Source organism: Poecilia mexicana, unplaced genomic scaffold (assembly GCF_051168715.1).
Source record: "Poecilia mexicana isolate PSO_F unplaced genomic scaffold, ASM5116871v1 scaffold_21, whole genome shotgun sequence".
In the NCBI taxonomy this organism is placed as follows: Eukaryota; Metazoa; Chordata; class Actinopteri; order Cyprinodontiformes; family Poeciliidae; genus Poecilia; species Poecilia mexicana.
The window spans coordinates 21560160-21576264 of record NW_028263390.1 but is presented as its reverse complement, the minus strand read 5'-3'; the positions used below and the strand labels follow the sequence as shown (position 1 = coordinate 21576264).

The 16105-nt window shown below is 33.9% G+C and overlaps 1 protein-coding gene across 2 annotated transcripts; it reads left to right on the top strand.

Annotated features, from left to right (window-relative positions):
* Positions 1–339: 339 nt before the first annotated feature.
* mpv17 (mitochondrial inner membrane protein MPV17) lies at positions 340–14969 on the top strand. 2 transcript variants are annotated; one of them, XM_014986038.2, is made up of 8 exons: positions 340–420; positions 1010–1086; positions 4727–4842; positions 5945–6037; positions 6657–6752; positions 11986–12018; positions 13474–13526; positions 13681–14969. In XM_014986038.2, exons 2-8 carry the CDS (start codon positions 1014–1016, stop codon positions 13748–13750), a joined length of 534 nt encoding a protein of 177 aa, XP_014841524.1. In that variant the 5' UTR covers positions 340–420; positions 1010–1013; the 3' UTR covers positions 13751–14969. The 2 variants fall into 2 exon arrangements, with proteins under 2 accessions (XP_014841524.1, XP_014841527.1); XM_014986041.2 differs by lacking the exon at positions 340–420 and adding an exon at positions 437–653.
* Positions 14970–16105: the final 1136 nt, after the last annotated feature.

Here is a 16105-nt window from a genome sequence, read left to right as displayed (position 1 = left end):
AAATACCGTAGGAAATTAGAGCGATTGGGGCTTGATTGATCAAATGCTCAGTAAATGTACTGAAGAGAACGTTCAGGTACTTTTTGATAGGTTCAAAACTATATTAAAAATCCTTTTTATATATCAATCATATGTAATCTGTAAAAAATAAACAAAGGCTTTCGCATTGAAAGAAAACTATATAATATATTTGAAGTTACTGCCGTACTTTATATGTATTTTTAGACTTAGACTTAGACTGACTTTATTATCATTTTGCATGCACAAGGTGTATACAGAACGAAATTTCGTTGCATACGGCAACTCACTAAATTAAAGAAATTTAGTGAGTGGCAGAAAAGGTTTTTTTATGTAGCTTAAAAATCCGAGCTGATGTGAGCACGTGAAGGCATCTCCGCGTTCAGCCGGGCTCACCAACAGGCATGTAACACATTTTGCATTCACTGCTTTTTCCCCGTAAATTAATCCACTTTATTGCGATATGTTTAGCGGTTAAACTGAGCTGTTATTCGAGAAGCTATACTTCGATGTTTAAGGTGTTTTTCTTTAACTGAAAACCACTAAAAAGCAGACTTTAAAACTTCCGAATCCTTGTTTGGCCAAACTCCGTTCAAAAAGAATGAGCTTCTACACTTCATTTGAAAATTCTGAAAGTGAGTTTTAGTTAAAGAGTAAATCGTTGGTTAGTTGTATTAATGTGAGTATAGTCTTTAATTCGGCATTGACAAAATCTATGAATATGCTAGTTTGGGATCCATTTGAGTTGATATATGTAATTTAGGAAAAACGTACAGGCTTATCTTAAATTGATGTAATGTTTTCAATGCATCGTTGCTTCATCGTTGGCATAACTAAATATGAGTTTAACGGTATATCCAAAACAGTGTCGTTACAATTTTTGTTCTAATTGTGGACATAAGGATACTTATTTACAGGTTTACTTAATTTGGGCCACGCTGCTTCTGATTTGGCTGTTTTTGTTTTTATCAACATTCCCTTTATTTTTAAGGAGGATGGCTAATCTATGGAGGTCCTATCAGGCCTTGATGACCAAATACCCCTGGTCAGTCCAGATAGTCACAGCTGGTAAGTAATACTCACCTCTGCTTTCATTGGAATCATGTAAATACTGTAAGCACTGTATAAAAGGAGTAATGGTCATTTATGTACATAGAAACTTGTTGGGTTTTTTTTGTTTGTTTGTTTTGTTTTTTGTTTTGTTTTTTTGCTTGAAATGAGGTTAAAAATGTTGGACTGCGGGTCAGTTTTTCTCCAAGCCTTTGCTCCAGTGTACAGTTAACCTCAGTTTTAGAATCAACAAGGAAAACCTTTTGCCCTTTGTTCAAGCAACATTAATGAATCAATAGTTTTTCGAAAGTATGGAAGACCAAAAGTGCCCCAGTCAATTGCTAATTTGTTAAATATAAAAAAGTTTCCATATCATATTAGATAAATATATACATAATTTCCTTAATACATATTATAATTGAAATTAATGAAAATAAACATTTTAATTCAGTGTGTTTTGTAAATTCTACGATATATTGAATGAAGTCATGTTTTCTTATCCCATAGTCATCATAAAATTATTTAAAATTGGTGTTATTGATTGGTTAACCTGCCAGCAACTAAATTTTCTTTTGGATCCAACTCGTTTTGATGGAAATAAATTAAAGTCTGCAACATTAATTAAATAAAATAAAGAATAACAACAACAAAAATAGCCAATGTCTAATTATTACTGCTTTTTATATAAAATATTAAAACATGTTTTAAAATATTAAAAATATTATTTTAACATTTTAAATAATTTCAAATACTTGTATTTATTGCATCAATTTCAAGTTTTATATTTGACCTTTTTTGTAACGATTGAACTAAATTGCAAAGTAGTTCATGTCTATCGCCACTAGATGGCAGCAGATACTTGTCCGGTTGCATCCATCATTAGAACATCAGGCTTTTCTTGCAAAAAGTGAAAAAAAATGTTGCCTTAATTCAAATTAAAGAGTCGTTGTCTTCAAGACAATTTCATTCAGAAATTCAGTATGTATGTGGTTGTAAATAAATAAAATCGGGCTGGTGCAGGACATAAAATACATTATTTTCTGTAAAGGTTTGTTAAATGAAAAAATATTTGCATGTTAATGGGGCCCTGCAAGGTGACATATATGCTGCACATTTTGTCACCTCAAAGTTTTTTTATGTAGCTTAAAACTTTAATAAATGTAAAGTTTTACATTTATTAAATGTAAAACTTTAATAAATGTAAATAGTATTTTATTATATGTAACAAATTCAATAATAATGATTTTTAAAAAAAAAAAACATTATTTATCCCAAAGGTAAAATAAAAGTATCTTAAAATAACTGTTTACTGGTTATAGTGTGGGCAGGAAGGATCTCCAGTAGCAGTCAGCCTTGCAACAAATTTGTAATAGCCTCTGACTGAAGACCTTTGCTGTAGCACTCCTGACAGAGACAACGTTTCACATTAACATGTCCTGGATGACATAATCAGTTGTTGGCTAGCTCTGCTAATCCACCTCACTTGCTCTTGCCACTGCCCTTTAGATCTTTGTATTCTTGGTGCATATTTTGGGAGTGGAAGGAAAATGATTCGTTGTTTTTAAATTAAAATCCTCAAAATTATAGTGTGCATTTTTAATGAACAAAAAACAAAATGCATCAGATTTTGCAGTAAAATATATTTAAAACAAGCTGATGGAGTCTGCATATATTTCCAAAGCAGCTGATATGTACAATAAAAGTAAAATGAAAAACTAGCTATGGTTTCACAGTTTAACATAAAAGAATAAATAATTTTTTGTGTTTTGTTTTTTGAAAGTGTGAGTCGAGCGTTGACATTTGACCACATTTAAACCGTTTTATTAGCTCCTCTATGAGGAAACCTTCCGCTAAAGTAAAGGTTGCCTTTTTTCAGCTGCTATTAGATTCTAGTGCATCGACTGCAGCAGCTGCCCTCATGCTGCCGTCTTTAGGCTTTTACTACTGCTATAAATACATTTTCAATTCAACGGCAGAACATAAAATTTTTCAAATATATATTTATTAAATATAAAACAGATTTAAAGTGAAGCTGGATTTATTACCTTTTCTTGTCTCCAGCCATGTTTATTCGACTACATTGTTCACTACTGGTTGTGCAACCCAAAAAATAAAAATATCTTTTTCTTTTTTTTTAAGCAACTTTATTTTTAAATAAATAAATTTGATACCTACTAAATTCAGATATTTATTTTACTTTAACTCAATTTCATCTACTTTATTTCATGCAAGCAGCATCTCTTGGAATGTATTGGTGTTCAAAATCTTTAAAGTAAGTTCATCTTTAACTGCAGCAACAATAAAACAATTTGAAAAATCTTTTCTTTAAATTAAGAGTATTTATTCAGTTGTGAAACAAAATCCCACTGTAAGAAAAAAATATTTTAAATTTGTGTAAAATAAATAGAAATGCAATATTTTATTTAATATTTTGTATTTTTATCTTGATGAAAGAGTTGCATACAAATATAAGATGATGCAAAAACCAATTTCTCTTAAAAACAGGAAAGATAAGAAAACATCCAATTCAAGTATCAATAGAATATTCATATCTGTATTTATGCCTTGATAAATTTTACACTTTTATTTAATTTTGATGTTTATTTTATTTCATTGGCTCTTTGTTGTAAACAAATGAAGAACATTTGTTCTTAATAATGAGTCAAACTGGATAAATCACGTCCCAATTTTAAACGATAAGCATATTTTTGCTACATTACAACTTCAGTCATATTATTCTATGCAGCGTTCTCTAGCTTGTTTTTTCTGTAACTTTGTGATTAAATATGAATTCAGAGAGGGTTTTCTCTGTAATGTTCCAGCAGCATGGTGGAAAATTGAGCAAACATCTGGAATAAATTTGTTCCAGGAAGTAGAGCTGTCACGTGATAACAGGAAGGTCAGGGGTTGTTTGCTTCTCTGATCCAGGTGTGAAGGTTTCCTCTAGCCTTCATTAACCCCTGATATGTCCTGTGGGTTTGATAAATAAAACACTGATTGCCTGAAAAACCTGTATTTACTGAATGTCAACATGAGAAAATCTAAATTAGTGTAAAAATAATGATCAGTTTCAGCCATGCTGTTGAGGAGAAAACACCATAAGCTTTATTTAACCATTTGTACAGTAGTTTAGGTGACTGATAACCTAAATCTCTTTGAATTCATTTTGGTTTTGAAGTGCAATTTAAAAAATCACAACTTTTCTTAATCTCAGCCTTTTTGTACAATTTGGAGGTGTGCATGCCAAAGCTTGTTGCAATAAGCAATTAATCACATGTAAAAAAGATCTTAAGAAGTCTTAAATTTGACTTGATAACCTGGAGTACCAAACATGTCCTATTATTACTTTTTTGGACAACTTTTTTAATATTCAGGCAGCCGAGACAACATTTAAAACACCTTTTAAATGCCAGAACATTAAGAATCAGACAGATTTGGAAATGCATTCTTCCTGCGATAGCTCCCTGCCATTTTAGAGCTAAGTACTGAGCATCACCGCCTGCATTCTGCCATAATTCAACAAAATAAATGAGCTGCATTCATCCTATTTAACAAAAGCTTCGTACTGAAAACGTCTCTGCAGCTACGAAACGAATCTGCAGGGATCACATTCATATAACACCATGCAGCGTGTCCTGACAGCTTTTTTGTCCTTCAGGGTCTCTAGTGGGTGTGGGTGATGTCATCTCCCAACAGCTGATTGAGAGGAGAGGATTAGCTCATCACAATGTGGGACGAACAGCCCGGATGATGAGTATAGGATTCTTCTTTGTGGTAAAAGTGGTTCTTATTTATCTATTGTGTCATTAATGATCGTTTGATGGGACTCTTTTATTAACGTTTACATTCAACAAAAGTAATTTCTTCTCTGTCAGACTCTAATAGTTCATCCAGGAGAGCCTGGTGACGGCTGTACGGTTTACCTTTAAAAGCTTCACATTTGATTCTTACGTCTTTGTGACGAAAGCTTTTATTTGTGCTGCAGTAATCGTCTTAAATCCAGAATTTATCGAACTCTTGATCTAAAAATATATTCAGAAAATGCTGAGATTGTGATGAGGTTTAGAGATATTTTTCAGTTTATATTTTTCCTCTGTTGGGTCTAAAATTACACCATCCATAATTCTAGGGTTTAAAACAAATTCATAATTTGCTGCAGTAACATCAAAGATTTTTTTTTTTAATTCAGCCTTTCGATTAAGATCTGTGCAAATCAGTGGAAATATTTATGGAAAAGTAAACAAACAACTTATTGTAATTGTTCATCTTTTAGATCAGTAGAGAAATTTTTATCCTCTTGTTTTCAGAATTGTTTAAATTTAGTCATAATGTAGAGTTTTCTAGCATGCACAGTTTGTTTGTCAATCAAATTTCAGTTCAGACTTTGACTAGGTCTCTTCAAAACCTCCATTTTGTTTTTGAGCAACAAACTGAGGACAAAACATTGTAAGACAAGTTCTATTTAAGTGATTGTTTTGTTAAATATGTCTGGCAGTAATAAAAAATATATATATTTATCTTTCATGACATGTAGCAGTTGGTTGATATTTAATACTTTTTTAGCCAGGTTGGTGTTTTTCCTCTTTTTTAAAAATTCTGTCTTTTTTCCAAACTGAAGTTTACTTTTACTCTTTTATCTTTGTCTGTTTTTAGAATTAATTCAAAGAAACTACTAAGTTGGTAAAAGCTTTTTTCACAGAACTGACTATATATTTGTTTTACAGGAATTGCAAGAAATGCCACAAAATGTGTTAAAATTTTCCAAATAAATCTGTGAAATAATTTTACTGCCATATAAAAGATTAATTTTTGTTCAGGTTTTTTTGTACATCTGTATTCAAGTTTGAGGACAATTTGCTTCCTTTCCACATTAAAGGGTCCTGTAATCGGCAGCTGGTACAAAGTTTTGGACAGGATCGTGGTTGGAGCCTCTAAATCTGATGCCATGAAGAAAATGCTTGTTGACCAGGTGAGAGAAAACAGCGATTAGCGTTGACTGTAAATTATGTGCAGCCTATTAAGTTTATTCTGTCTGTAATTACTGTTATAGTCAAAAGTCACTTCAGTACCCAAGATTTCTTTGAGTGAAGGGAAAATATCTGTTAACTTGCTAATGTGCAGTTAGCAGAGCTAATGGTTTTCTTGGCATTTTTGCTTAACTTGGCTTATAAACTTTTTTAGATAAATTCTAATGTGTCAATTTACTTGGCTGTTTTGTAAATGTTTAGTTGAGTAAGGTTTGACATCTATATTGAAGTTTTAGGTGTAAAATTTCTTCCATGTAGTTTGCTGTTTACATTCATGCTCTTATTTTGAAGTGGATGTACTGTTTACGCAGCAGTTCCATTTCCTCTCCTGATGTTTTTTTCCTTTTTTTCAATAACTTTATTTCAAATAAGGAACATAAAATAACACAATAATACATTAACAGTAGATATAAACAGAAATAAAATAGAACATGTAAATTATGCCAGAGCTAATGTTTGTGATTAGTGCTTTAGCGATAGCGTTATCTTTAGCGTTAGCAGAAGCACCACTGATTCCTTTCTTCTTTGTTTGTTTGTTTTTTTATCTGTTTGGGTTCTCAGTTGTGTTTTGCTCCGTGCTTCCTGGGAACTTTCCTCTGTATTTCCGGAGCCCTGAACGGACTAACAGTGGAGGAGAACATTACCAAACTTAAGAGGGTGAGCAAATGCAGATCTGAACTATTAAGTAAATTTAAGCTCAAGAAGAATACTTGAATACTGTTAGCCTGATCTAATAGAGATAAAGCACATAAAGGTACTAGCAGCCAAATAAGCTAAACATTAGTCGTCCACCTCATTCAGAAAAGGGAGAACACTTTATTGGTTTTAATTAAGTCCCACAGCAGAAAATGAGTGGATTAATCTACTTTCTAAAGCACTCCACACCAAACAAATGCAAGAGGCCTTCAGGCAGGACGCTAGAGATGAATTTACTTGTTTTAATCACCAATATGTGGAGTGATTTTGGGTTTTCTGTGATACTGTGGCAGCAGGGAAATACGGCAATCCCATTGGTCATATCATAATGTACCTATGGCAAGGCATGTGTGTATTTCTTTAATATACTTGCAATCAAATTTAATTTTGTTCCCTTGAAGTTAATAATTAATTGCATAAAATATGTTACAAAGAAACTAAGCCAGAGTTACATAATGTGAAGTTTTAATCCTGTGTCTTTACAGCAGAGGTGTTTTATGTATCTGCTTGTCTTTGTTTTTTTCGGGGGGGGTTTTGCACAAGGGCCAAATATTTGAACAATTTTTTTTGTTCTGTTTTCATAAAAAGAAAAAAACCTTTCAGTTTTGTAAAACTTTTTGTTCAACATATGACCAGTGAGATGTTTTTATCTTAACCTCTCAGTGATGCACATTACAAAAGTGACCCTTAGGGATTAAAATTACTCTGCAGGTCGACACAAACTGACCAAAAAGCTGTTACAAAAGGAGGAAGTTTGTTTTTTTTCCTTGGGGAAACAGTTGAAAACCTCCAACACCTTCATTAATATTGGAAACTATTTCCTGGGAGGGAGGAAGAGGCACGAAGAGGAGGAGGGATTGTCGAACCAGCCAGGGTGACTCATTGCTCCGTATATAAGTGTGTGTGCGCATGCGTGCGTGCGTGCGTGCGTGCGTGCGTGTATGTATGTGCGTGTGTTTGTATGCCAGGTCAGAGCGAACCGTCGTGTTGTGCCAGCTGCTCAAACGTCCATCAGCGCTTTGCTTACCCCGTGTGCCGCTGATCACCATCAATTATTTACCAAAGGAGAGGCTTGGACCTGAGAGGCCAACCTGGTAAATGTCAGAAAGGACACAAAATAAATGACAAATGAGCTCATTACAACGACGCCTGGCGACGCGGGAGCGTGAGAGGAAAACTGATGCAGCGGGCGACTAAACGGCTGTTCACAAAATCAAATCTTTCTGGACACTTTTTATGTTTTTGAGCCAATTATTGAATGCATATTGAACATCAAGATTTTATTATGCTTCCTTGAACAGCTCAGGATATTCATATGGCTTTACAAAACATTCTTATGAAGTTTTTTTGCACGAAATGAGATTTATCTTCCTATTCTCAGCAGTTTTAGGGCGTTTTGTCACTTTAAATCCAAATAAGCTGCTGCTGGCCACGCCCATTAACTCAGCATTTTACCTTGCACATGAAAATAGCTGCAATTACACAACTGTACATCTTTGAAAAGCATAAGTGGAGCCTCCTGCACAACCAACAAGCCAACAACAAAACATTTATCTTCTCCAGCAGCCATTGTACAGCGATTACAGTGCTAAAACCCTGCTAGAGCTCTTCTTGGGTTGCTATGTAACGGGCTGGGCTTGGCTGGGGTTGCTAGGTAACGGCGCAGTGCCCGAAGATTGACTCCAGGCAACACAAAACATTAATTTAGTCCCAAAAAAACTGCTTTGTCTTTTTTTAAGCACTTCAGCTGTTTTTAGAAGCAGTTGAAATCCAAATGAAAATGTGAATCTTAGGTCTCCTTTAAGTGTAAATGCAAGAAAATTATAAGGAAACTTGATTAAATTGTCAAACCCTGTTATTTATTGACACGTTTTATTTTGAAGACACAAATTTTCGGATGTGATTTTTGTTTCTCTTATCTTTTACCTAGTCAGTACTTAATAATGTTGTTTTGAGACCATTTTCACGTAATATATTGACACAAAGAAATGCAACTTCATTCACTTAAAGATGAATAAACTTTAACTTTTTAAAGAACAATTAACCCTGCAACTGAAAGTTATAGCAAACATCCAAAATAAAAGACAACAAACCAAATTTAAAATGGGAATAAAAACCACACAACTGAAACCATTAAGAAAAAATATTTTGATGCATCTTTAATCAAAATGTCCATTTAAAATTAATCATCAGAACGGAAATTCATTTCAATTTATTATGTGATTTGATTAATTGGTTAATGCGACAGGTTCAGTAGCCAGCTCTAAAAACAGCAGGAGTTAGCTGAGGACACACTGCCATCAGCTTCTTCATCCCAACCTCAGAAAACAAACCGTTCTGCCCATCAATCATCTTTTCCAAACAATTTGAAGTCCATCAGTCTACAATGGGACAAATCAGTCACAAATGGAAAACAGTTGAGACAGCTGCCAGTCTTCGCAGGAGTTCATGTTCAACAAATTCACCCAACGTCTGACCCTGCAATGCTCCAGAAGCGTCATCTCAGACTCTACAGACACAGAACAGGAATATCTTTTATTGTCTCAAAGTGGGATAATTCAGGTGAAGAAGAAATATAAATGGAGGAGGAAGGATCTGCTAGAACGCTCCTCTGTGCACCTAGGATGCATCAGTCTGTCACTAGCTGTTCATTCACAAGAAGATGAAATTGGAATCATGAAAATAAATTCAATTAATGGGAACAATTTTGAAAAAAGTTTTTATCTAGGTTTTTTGACTTTATCCAAATTAGTGTATTTTGTAAAACTGACATGTTTCGATAAAACATTTTAAACTGAAAGTAAAACCTTGGTGGTTTAAAACAATTCAGTCATGAGTCCTCTACTTTGTGCTAATAATTTTCCATTAGCTCCCCCTAGAGGTTAGGAGTAAAACATCAAGTTCCATTTGAAAAATAATTTCAATGGAAAATAATTTCAATTGAAAATATATTTGAATTTTGTGTAACAAAAATAATTTTTTACACACAAAAAATTATGTAAAAAATACACAAACTGTGTAAAAACATTTAAAAAATTACACAAAAAATTGTGTAAAAGATTTTCACACATTTTTGTACAAAAAATGTTTTTTACACAACTTTTGTGTAAAAAAAATTTAAGCAAAATTCTAATTTATTTTTCATTTGAATATTTGTTCAAATATTCAAATATTTAACGAAATTACATCTTTAAAAAAGGGTCATAACAGAACAAAGTTTCATGACGTCGTCATTTTAAAGTTTTAATACGTTTTTCTGTTGAACTCCTTCAGAATATAAATTAAGTTTTTGTTTGGTACACAAACACAGACTGATCTGAATGCAACAAGCTCCTTTAAAGTGGGTCGAAAATGTCTCCTTTTGTTCTGTTTCTGAAGATTGTGACGTGTTTTAACCTCAGGTGGTGAAGTAGCTTGTTTGTCCATAATTAGAAAAGTGTTTCAGCCTGAAAAAAAGAAAAAACAGACCAGGAACATTGGCTTGTTGTTTTCATACGCTGAGACACATTCAGGTGACCTTTAGGTAGAATGACATGAAACTTTACTTCTGTAATGTTTTGTCTGCGCTACCAAATGGTCTTGTTTAGTATTTACTGTGGGGTCAAAAGGTCACAGTCAGGTCGAGGCAGTAATAACCATGTTTGTACATATTTTACCTAAGATTTCTGGTTTTGATTATAGTCCAGGTTCTGGATTAACCTCTCTCTGATTAATGACCCAAATATTTCAGTTACTAACATCCTGATCAGGTGAATCATCCCTGCTGATGCAGCTCAGTATGATTAAACCCCAAAATTAATTATATTCCAAGCAAGAGTCGATCATTACTGCGTATTTAATGCAATACACATTATAAAGTGTGTTTTCTTTAATATCATCTGTTTTGGTTACTTTATTTCTTTTTCTTCTTCCTGTATTTTTGTTTATTCTGATCGTTTAAAAACCACCAGAGATCATCTAATCGTCTGTCTTTCCTCCCATTCGTCCTTTCTTCATCCCTCCATCCTCATTTTTCCATTCTCTGGGTTTTCTGGTTCCTCATTCCGGTCCTCATCTTTGTATGCATTTCTTCCAGAAATATTGGATATCTGTATTTAAACTCCAATTTGGCGAAATTATATGATTTAGAAATAAAAAATGTTTCGTCTCAATCCGACAGGCCCGGCTCGCTCTTTATTTCTGTTGCTTTAAATGTTTCTTCCGTCTTCAATCCCTCACTCTTCTGCAGGTGGAACACTAATTTATGTGACGGGACAGGAATTCAAATTAAAACGGAAAAAACTTTTTATTTTTTTATTAAAACTAATTATTTGAGCATGAGTTTTAATAACTGTTTCACTGAGTCCTTCAGCCCAGCCGAACATTTTCTTCCAGTTTGTTTCTTTTCTCCGGCCTTCATGACGTGGATGTGAGCAACTTGTTCCTCGGCGGCTGAGAGAACTTCATGTTTCATGAATGAATTTAATCATTGTCTGCACCGATTGTTGGGCTGTGACACTGAATGTGAAGTTAAATATTCATACTGAAACAGAACCTTAACTCAAGGAACATGCAGAGATGCAAACGGTTTCTGTCCGAGCATCAATTATTTCTACAGACCTCCAACAGGAAATGGGAGCAAAGTTTTTATGCAGATTCTGTTTGTGAAGCTGAAGATTTGATCTGGTTTGGTTCTAAATGTTAAGAGCTAAAATCTTTATTGTTTGTTTTGATTTTTACCTCTTAAATTTTTTTTATTTATTCATTTTATGACATTAACTCATACAATACATTGCACACACATGAATATTTGAGCAATATGATTTGTGGAAAGTTATGATAAGACAAAAAAAACATTCAGGTCACATCAGTGTCACAAAAAGAGTAAAGAAAATATGATCTCTACATTTATTTAGTTCATTTTGAGCCATTTTTAGACTCAGTTTCAGAGACAAATACAACCCTGTATATAAAAAATATTTTATTTCTTCCAATTCTTAAGCAATCCCTCTATGCTTAAATTCATTCCAGATGTAATCCTTTTTATTTCATAAATTTCTTAAAGTATCTGAATTTTATGTCTTTGCTTTTGTATGTCAATATCTGTATGCACATGTGTTTGTGTAGTTTAGTGGACTTTTTATTTTTATTTTGAAGTGCAGTGCATTACTTGTTTTTCCTCTATACAATAATATGTTTTTTTATTTTCTCACAGGACTACACAGATGCCCTGATCTCTAATTACTATGTAAGTTTCTGATGTTGAATTAACTGGTTTTGGTTTTTCTGTCATGGTTGTGAGATTATTTTTTCACACCCAAACGTAGGACTTTGATTTAGACACTAACGAAGCTGTAGAGTTGTAAACATTAGAAAAAAACCAACTGCAGTAGCACCGTTCAACCTGAGGAGGGCAGCACTAAGATGGTTTTAGGCCAAGCATTGCACAATTAAAGCTGCAGTTTGTGACTTTTATTAAGAAATATGATTTTAACATATTTGTTGTGACATTAGATAATCTGTTTAAAAAAAAAGCTCCTCTGCCTTCTTCCAGAAAACAGACTACAGAAAACAGAAAATTTGTCAAACAACCAATCAGAGACACAAGGAGGGTCTTAGTGCTGTCAATCATGCTTGTGTATGATTCTCATACCTTTATTTCTGCTATACAGCAGATTCTGCCAGGTTGCTAAAGCTAGTTAGCTAGTCATTGATGACAGCAGATAAACAGTTTCTTTGTAATGGTAAGTTGATTCTCCGCCTTTTGCCCATTTAACAGCTATTACACAATCTTGATTGGCAGCGCCAAGACCCTCCTCCTGGCTCTGATTGTTTTTGACTGAAAGCCATGCATTTTTGCAGATTGCTATCGTAGGTCAGCGAGGAAGTGGAGGAGCTTGAATTTTTTCACAGACTATCTTTCATATTACACTGTGACAACATGACAGTTTTAATAAATATGTAAAAAAAAAAAATAAAAAATGTTTCATCATGCAGTTTTCAGTAAATTTATATGGAAATGTCAAAATGCACCCATATAAATAAATACATATAATAGTATAAATAAAGATGGAACCTTTAAAATCCTATGGGTTGGGTGGTAAGTAGTAACATTTACTCAGTTACTCTTACTTTAGTAACTTTTTATAAAAAAAATTACTTTTAAAAGTATTTTACTATGCTGTACTTCTTACTTTTACTTAGGTAATTTTATTATGAAGTATTTCTACTCTTACTAGAGTAAAATTCCTGGATTTTCTACCCACTGAATGAAAAACAAACATGTTTTATCCAGACATTCCCCAGACAGACACAGACCTGCAGGTTTTGTTAAAGTTTTAGAAGTTTTTTATTGAAAGAAACTGATTTGGAAACATTTTTATTTCATCTGATTTGGTTATTTTTTTCTACTTAGATGTATTATTGTCAATTTAATCCTTAGAATACCGAAATTTAAACTTGACTTTATATTTTGGTCCATCTGATTGTGTAATTTTTAAATATTGTTCTGTTACTCTTACTTGACGTATTTCTTGGACAGCTTCTTTTTACTTAATATGTTGAAGCAGCACTACTTTTACTTGAGTAACATTTGTGGCTACTCCATTCTCCTCTGGTCTTTTGTTTATCAGCAGAAAGTTAATTTGAGGTTAGTTACTCTTTATAAACATAAATTCTCATCTGGTTTTAATAATTTTTTTAGCTGTGGCCTCCAGTCCAGATTGCTAATTTCTACTTCGTCCCGCTGCATCACAGGTGAGATTCTTATGCTTCAGTTTCTTTCCAGTCATAATGGAAGATACTAAATCTGCAAATGTATTTAAAAGTTGATATTTTTAGAGTGAATTTAAATCTACCAACCCCAGTTTAAGTGCATTCCCACATGGTCAGGTTTTGCTCCTCGTTGCAGGCTGGCCGTCGTCCAGGTCGTCGCTGTCGCCTGGAACTCCTACCTGACCTGGAAGGCCAACAAGATGTGAAGAAACCTCACAAGTCCAGCTTGTCTTGATGATGATTTTTACACTCATTTGTTCTGTAGACTGCGAGTGTGTGTGAGAAATGAGCACAACTTACTTTAGCCTTCTGATATTTCCAAAGTGTAAAACTGTGACTGAATCACATGTAAAAGGTCGGGGAGGATTGCTCGTCTACTCTGAGTGACAAATTCGCACTTGAAAGTCAAACTTGCATTTTTGCAGAAACGTCTGTGAAAGTTTATTTATGGAAATGGGATTTGGCTGCAGAGCTGCAGTGGAGCCACACTTACATTAACACCTGCTGGTTGATGAAGGGAATGTTCTCCTCATCGCCTCGATGAGCTTCACTCATAATGTATTTTTGATTTACATGTTTGCTTTCCTGGACTCTTCTCCACCTGACTCATTGTTGTACTTTGTTCTGGTTTCTCCTGCCAGCATTTTAATAACCCTCAGGAACAAAATGTTGTTTTCTAAATGTTTAAAAGTCTTATCCATCATGGTTTACTCTTTGTTTTAGTTTAACTTTAGATTTGGAAGAATCTCGCCTGCATTCCCATTAACCACGTAATTGCACAATTTGACATTTTGAAAATAAATTTGCTTCATGGAAACACGCCAGTTTCTAAAAACAAAAAAAAACAAAAACGGTTTTTGCTAAAAAGTTCTTGTGCTACGGTGAGGAATATTGAAATTGGTTTATGTCACAAAACCGCAGTGGAAACACTTTTTTGAGGCTCTTTCCTAGACGAGTCTTCCGGGTGTTTATGGACTGGTTTTAATCGTTCGTTTACCACTTTGCCTCGTTTGTGGAAATTGACTTTCTAATTTTTTCCAGACTGATTAATATTGACGACTTTTCTTCACATCTCTACTTCAATGTCTGTAGATCAGGGCATAATTTGTTGCTTTTTGAAATATTTTCACCCTCAGTGGTTTATTGAATCTACGGGTAAGAGGATAGCCAGACCTGGTTGTAGCAAAAAAAAATTGATTTATTACAATTAATTGATGATTTAACGAGGGCAGTAATTATATTTTCACCATGTTGGTTTTGATCTGTTTAGTTCAAGTGACCCTTCATTGTCTCATCATCTTAAAAACTTCCCCCAATAGTCAGTATGAACCAGGTTGGTATTTCCATACTTTAAGGAACAGGTTGAATATTTACTGTGCACATTTTAACAAATAAAAATCCTACATAATGTTTGAAACCATAAAAGTTTGCTCATTAATGCCAGTGGACTGTCTACCCTCAGTGAACTTCAGGGGAAACTTATTAGTTTTGGTGAGTAGTTGTGTTTTTTGGAGGCTGCTGAGCCACGCTGGCAGCCACATTAACAAACACTCAGGCTATATCTGCAAGCGGGGAGCATCTGACGAATGCATTGAAACTCCGCCAAACAGCCTCTTTTACCCCCTCCAGGGACGGGAGCAGCTCTACCCAGAGCGCTGCAGGTTTTTGAAGCAGCACTCCAACTGCCTGTGATTTTCAAATTAAGCCAAGGTGATAAAACGAGTGGAGTGTTGTTGCAGAGTAACCTGAACAGGAGGGTGGGCGGAGTTCATCTGGACCAGCCATGCACAAAAGTTGGAGTATTTCTATATATTTGGCTTCCAAACACTTCAGATGTGGCCTTGGTCAGAAGTTTGAAGTGTTTGTTTGAACTTGGTCTTCCTTATGCAGAGCAGAAAAAGTGTCTTAAAAACCGTTTGAATAATATAGTCAGGATTTTACTCTGAAAAATGTAGAAGAATCCAAACTTTTAATTTGAGTACATTTAATCAAGAAAAACATATTTGTCCAGCTCTAAACTGCAAAAACACAAAATCTTAATTATTTTAGACTCACTTCTAGTGTAAATGTCTTAGTACACTTTAAATGATGCAAAACTAACTTACTAGTAACTTTTCAGCAAGAAATAGCAGCTAATTTTAATTTATTGACAAAAAATACTAGAAATAATCAAGGAGATTATTTCACTTTTAACTATTTTTCCATAGGTATTAAAAGCTTCTCCTTAGTTTGATCTTATTTCAAGTGTACTAAGATATTTGCACTACAAACAAGAGCAAATATTCCTGATAAGATTTTGTGGTTTTGCAGTGTAGATTGCAGGACATCAGGGACAGTTTGAAAACCTTTTAAGGCTCAGTGTTGAACTCTGGCCAAATTTAGACAGAAAAGGTCAAACAGACACAAAATCAACTTTTTTCCACATTCATATTCTTAATTAACAAAATATATTTAATGTTCGCTCACTTGAAGTCAGTAAGGACGGAAAAACCTACATAAAAGTTTTGTTTTTGCAGTAACTTCACATCTAATTATTCAGCGTAAAAACATTTATGCCAGCC

Bases quoted from the DNA above. Each gene is read 5' to 3' on its own strand.
- mpv17 (XM_014986038.2), top strand. From the start codon at position 1,014: ATGGCTAATCTATGGAGGTCCTATCAGGCCTTGATGACCAAATACCCC. The intron at 1,087-4,726 runs GTAAGTAATACT...TTTGTCCTTCAG, and splicing joins AGTCCAGATAGTCACAGCTG to GGTCTCTAGTGGGTGTGGGT. The intron at 6,753-11,985 runs GTGAGCAAATGC...ATTTTCTCACAG, and splicing joins ACATTACCAAACTTAAGAGG to GACTACACAGATGCCCTGAT.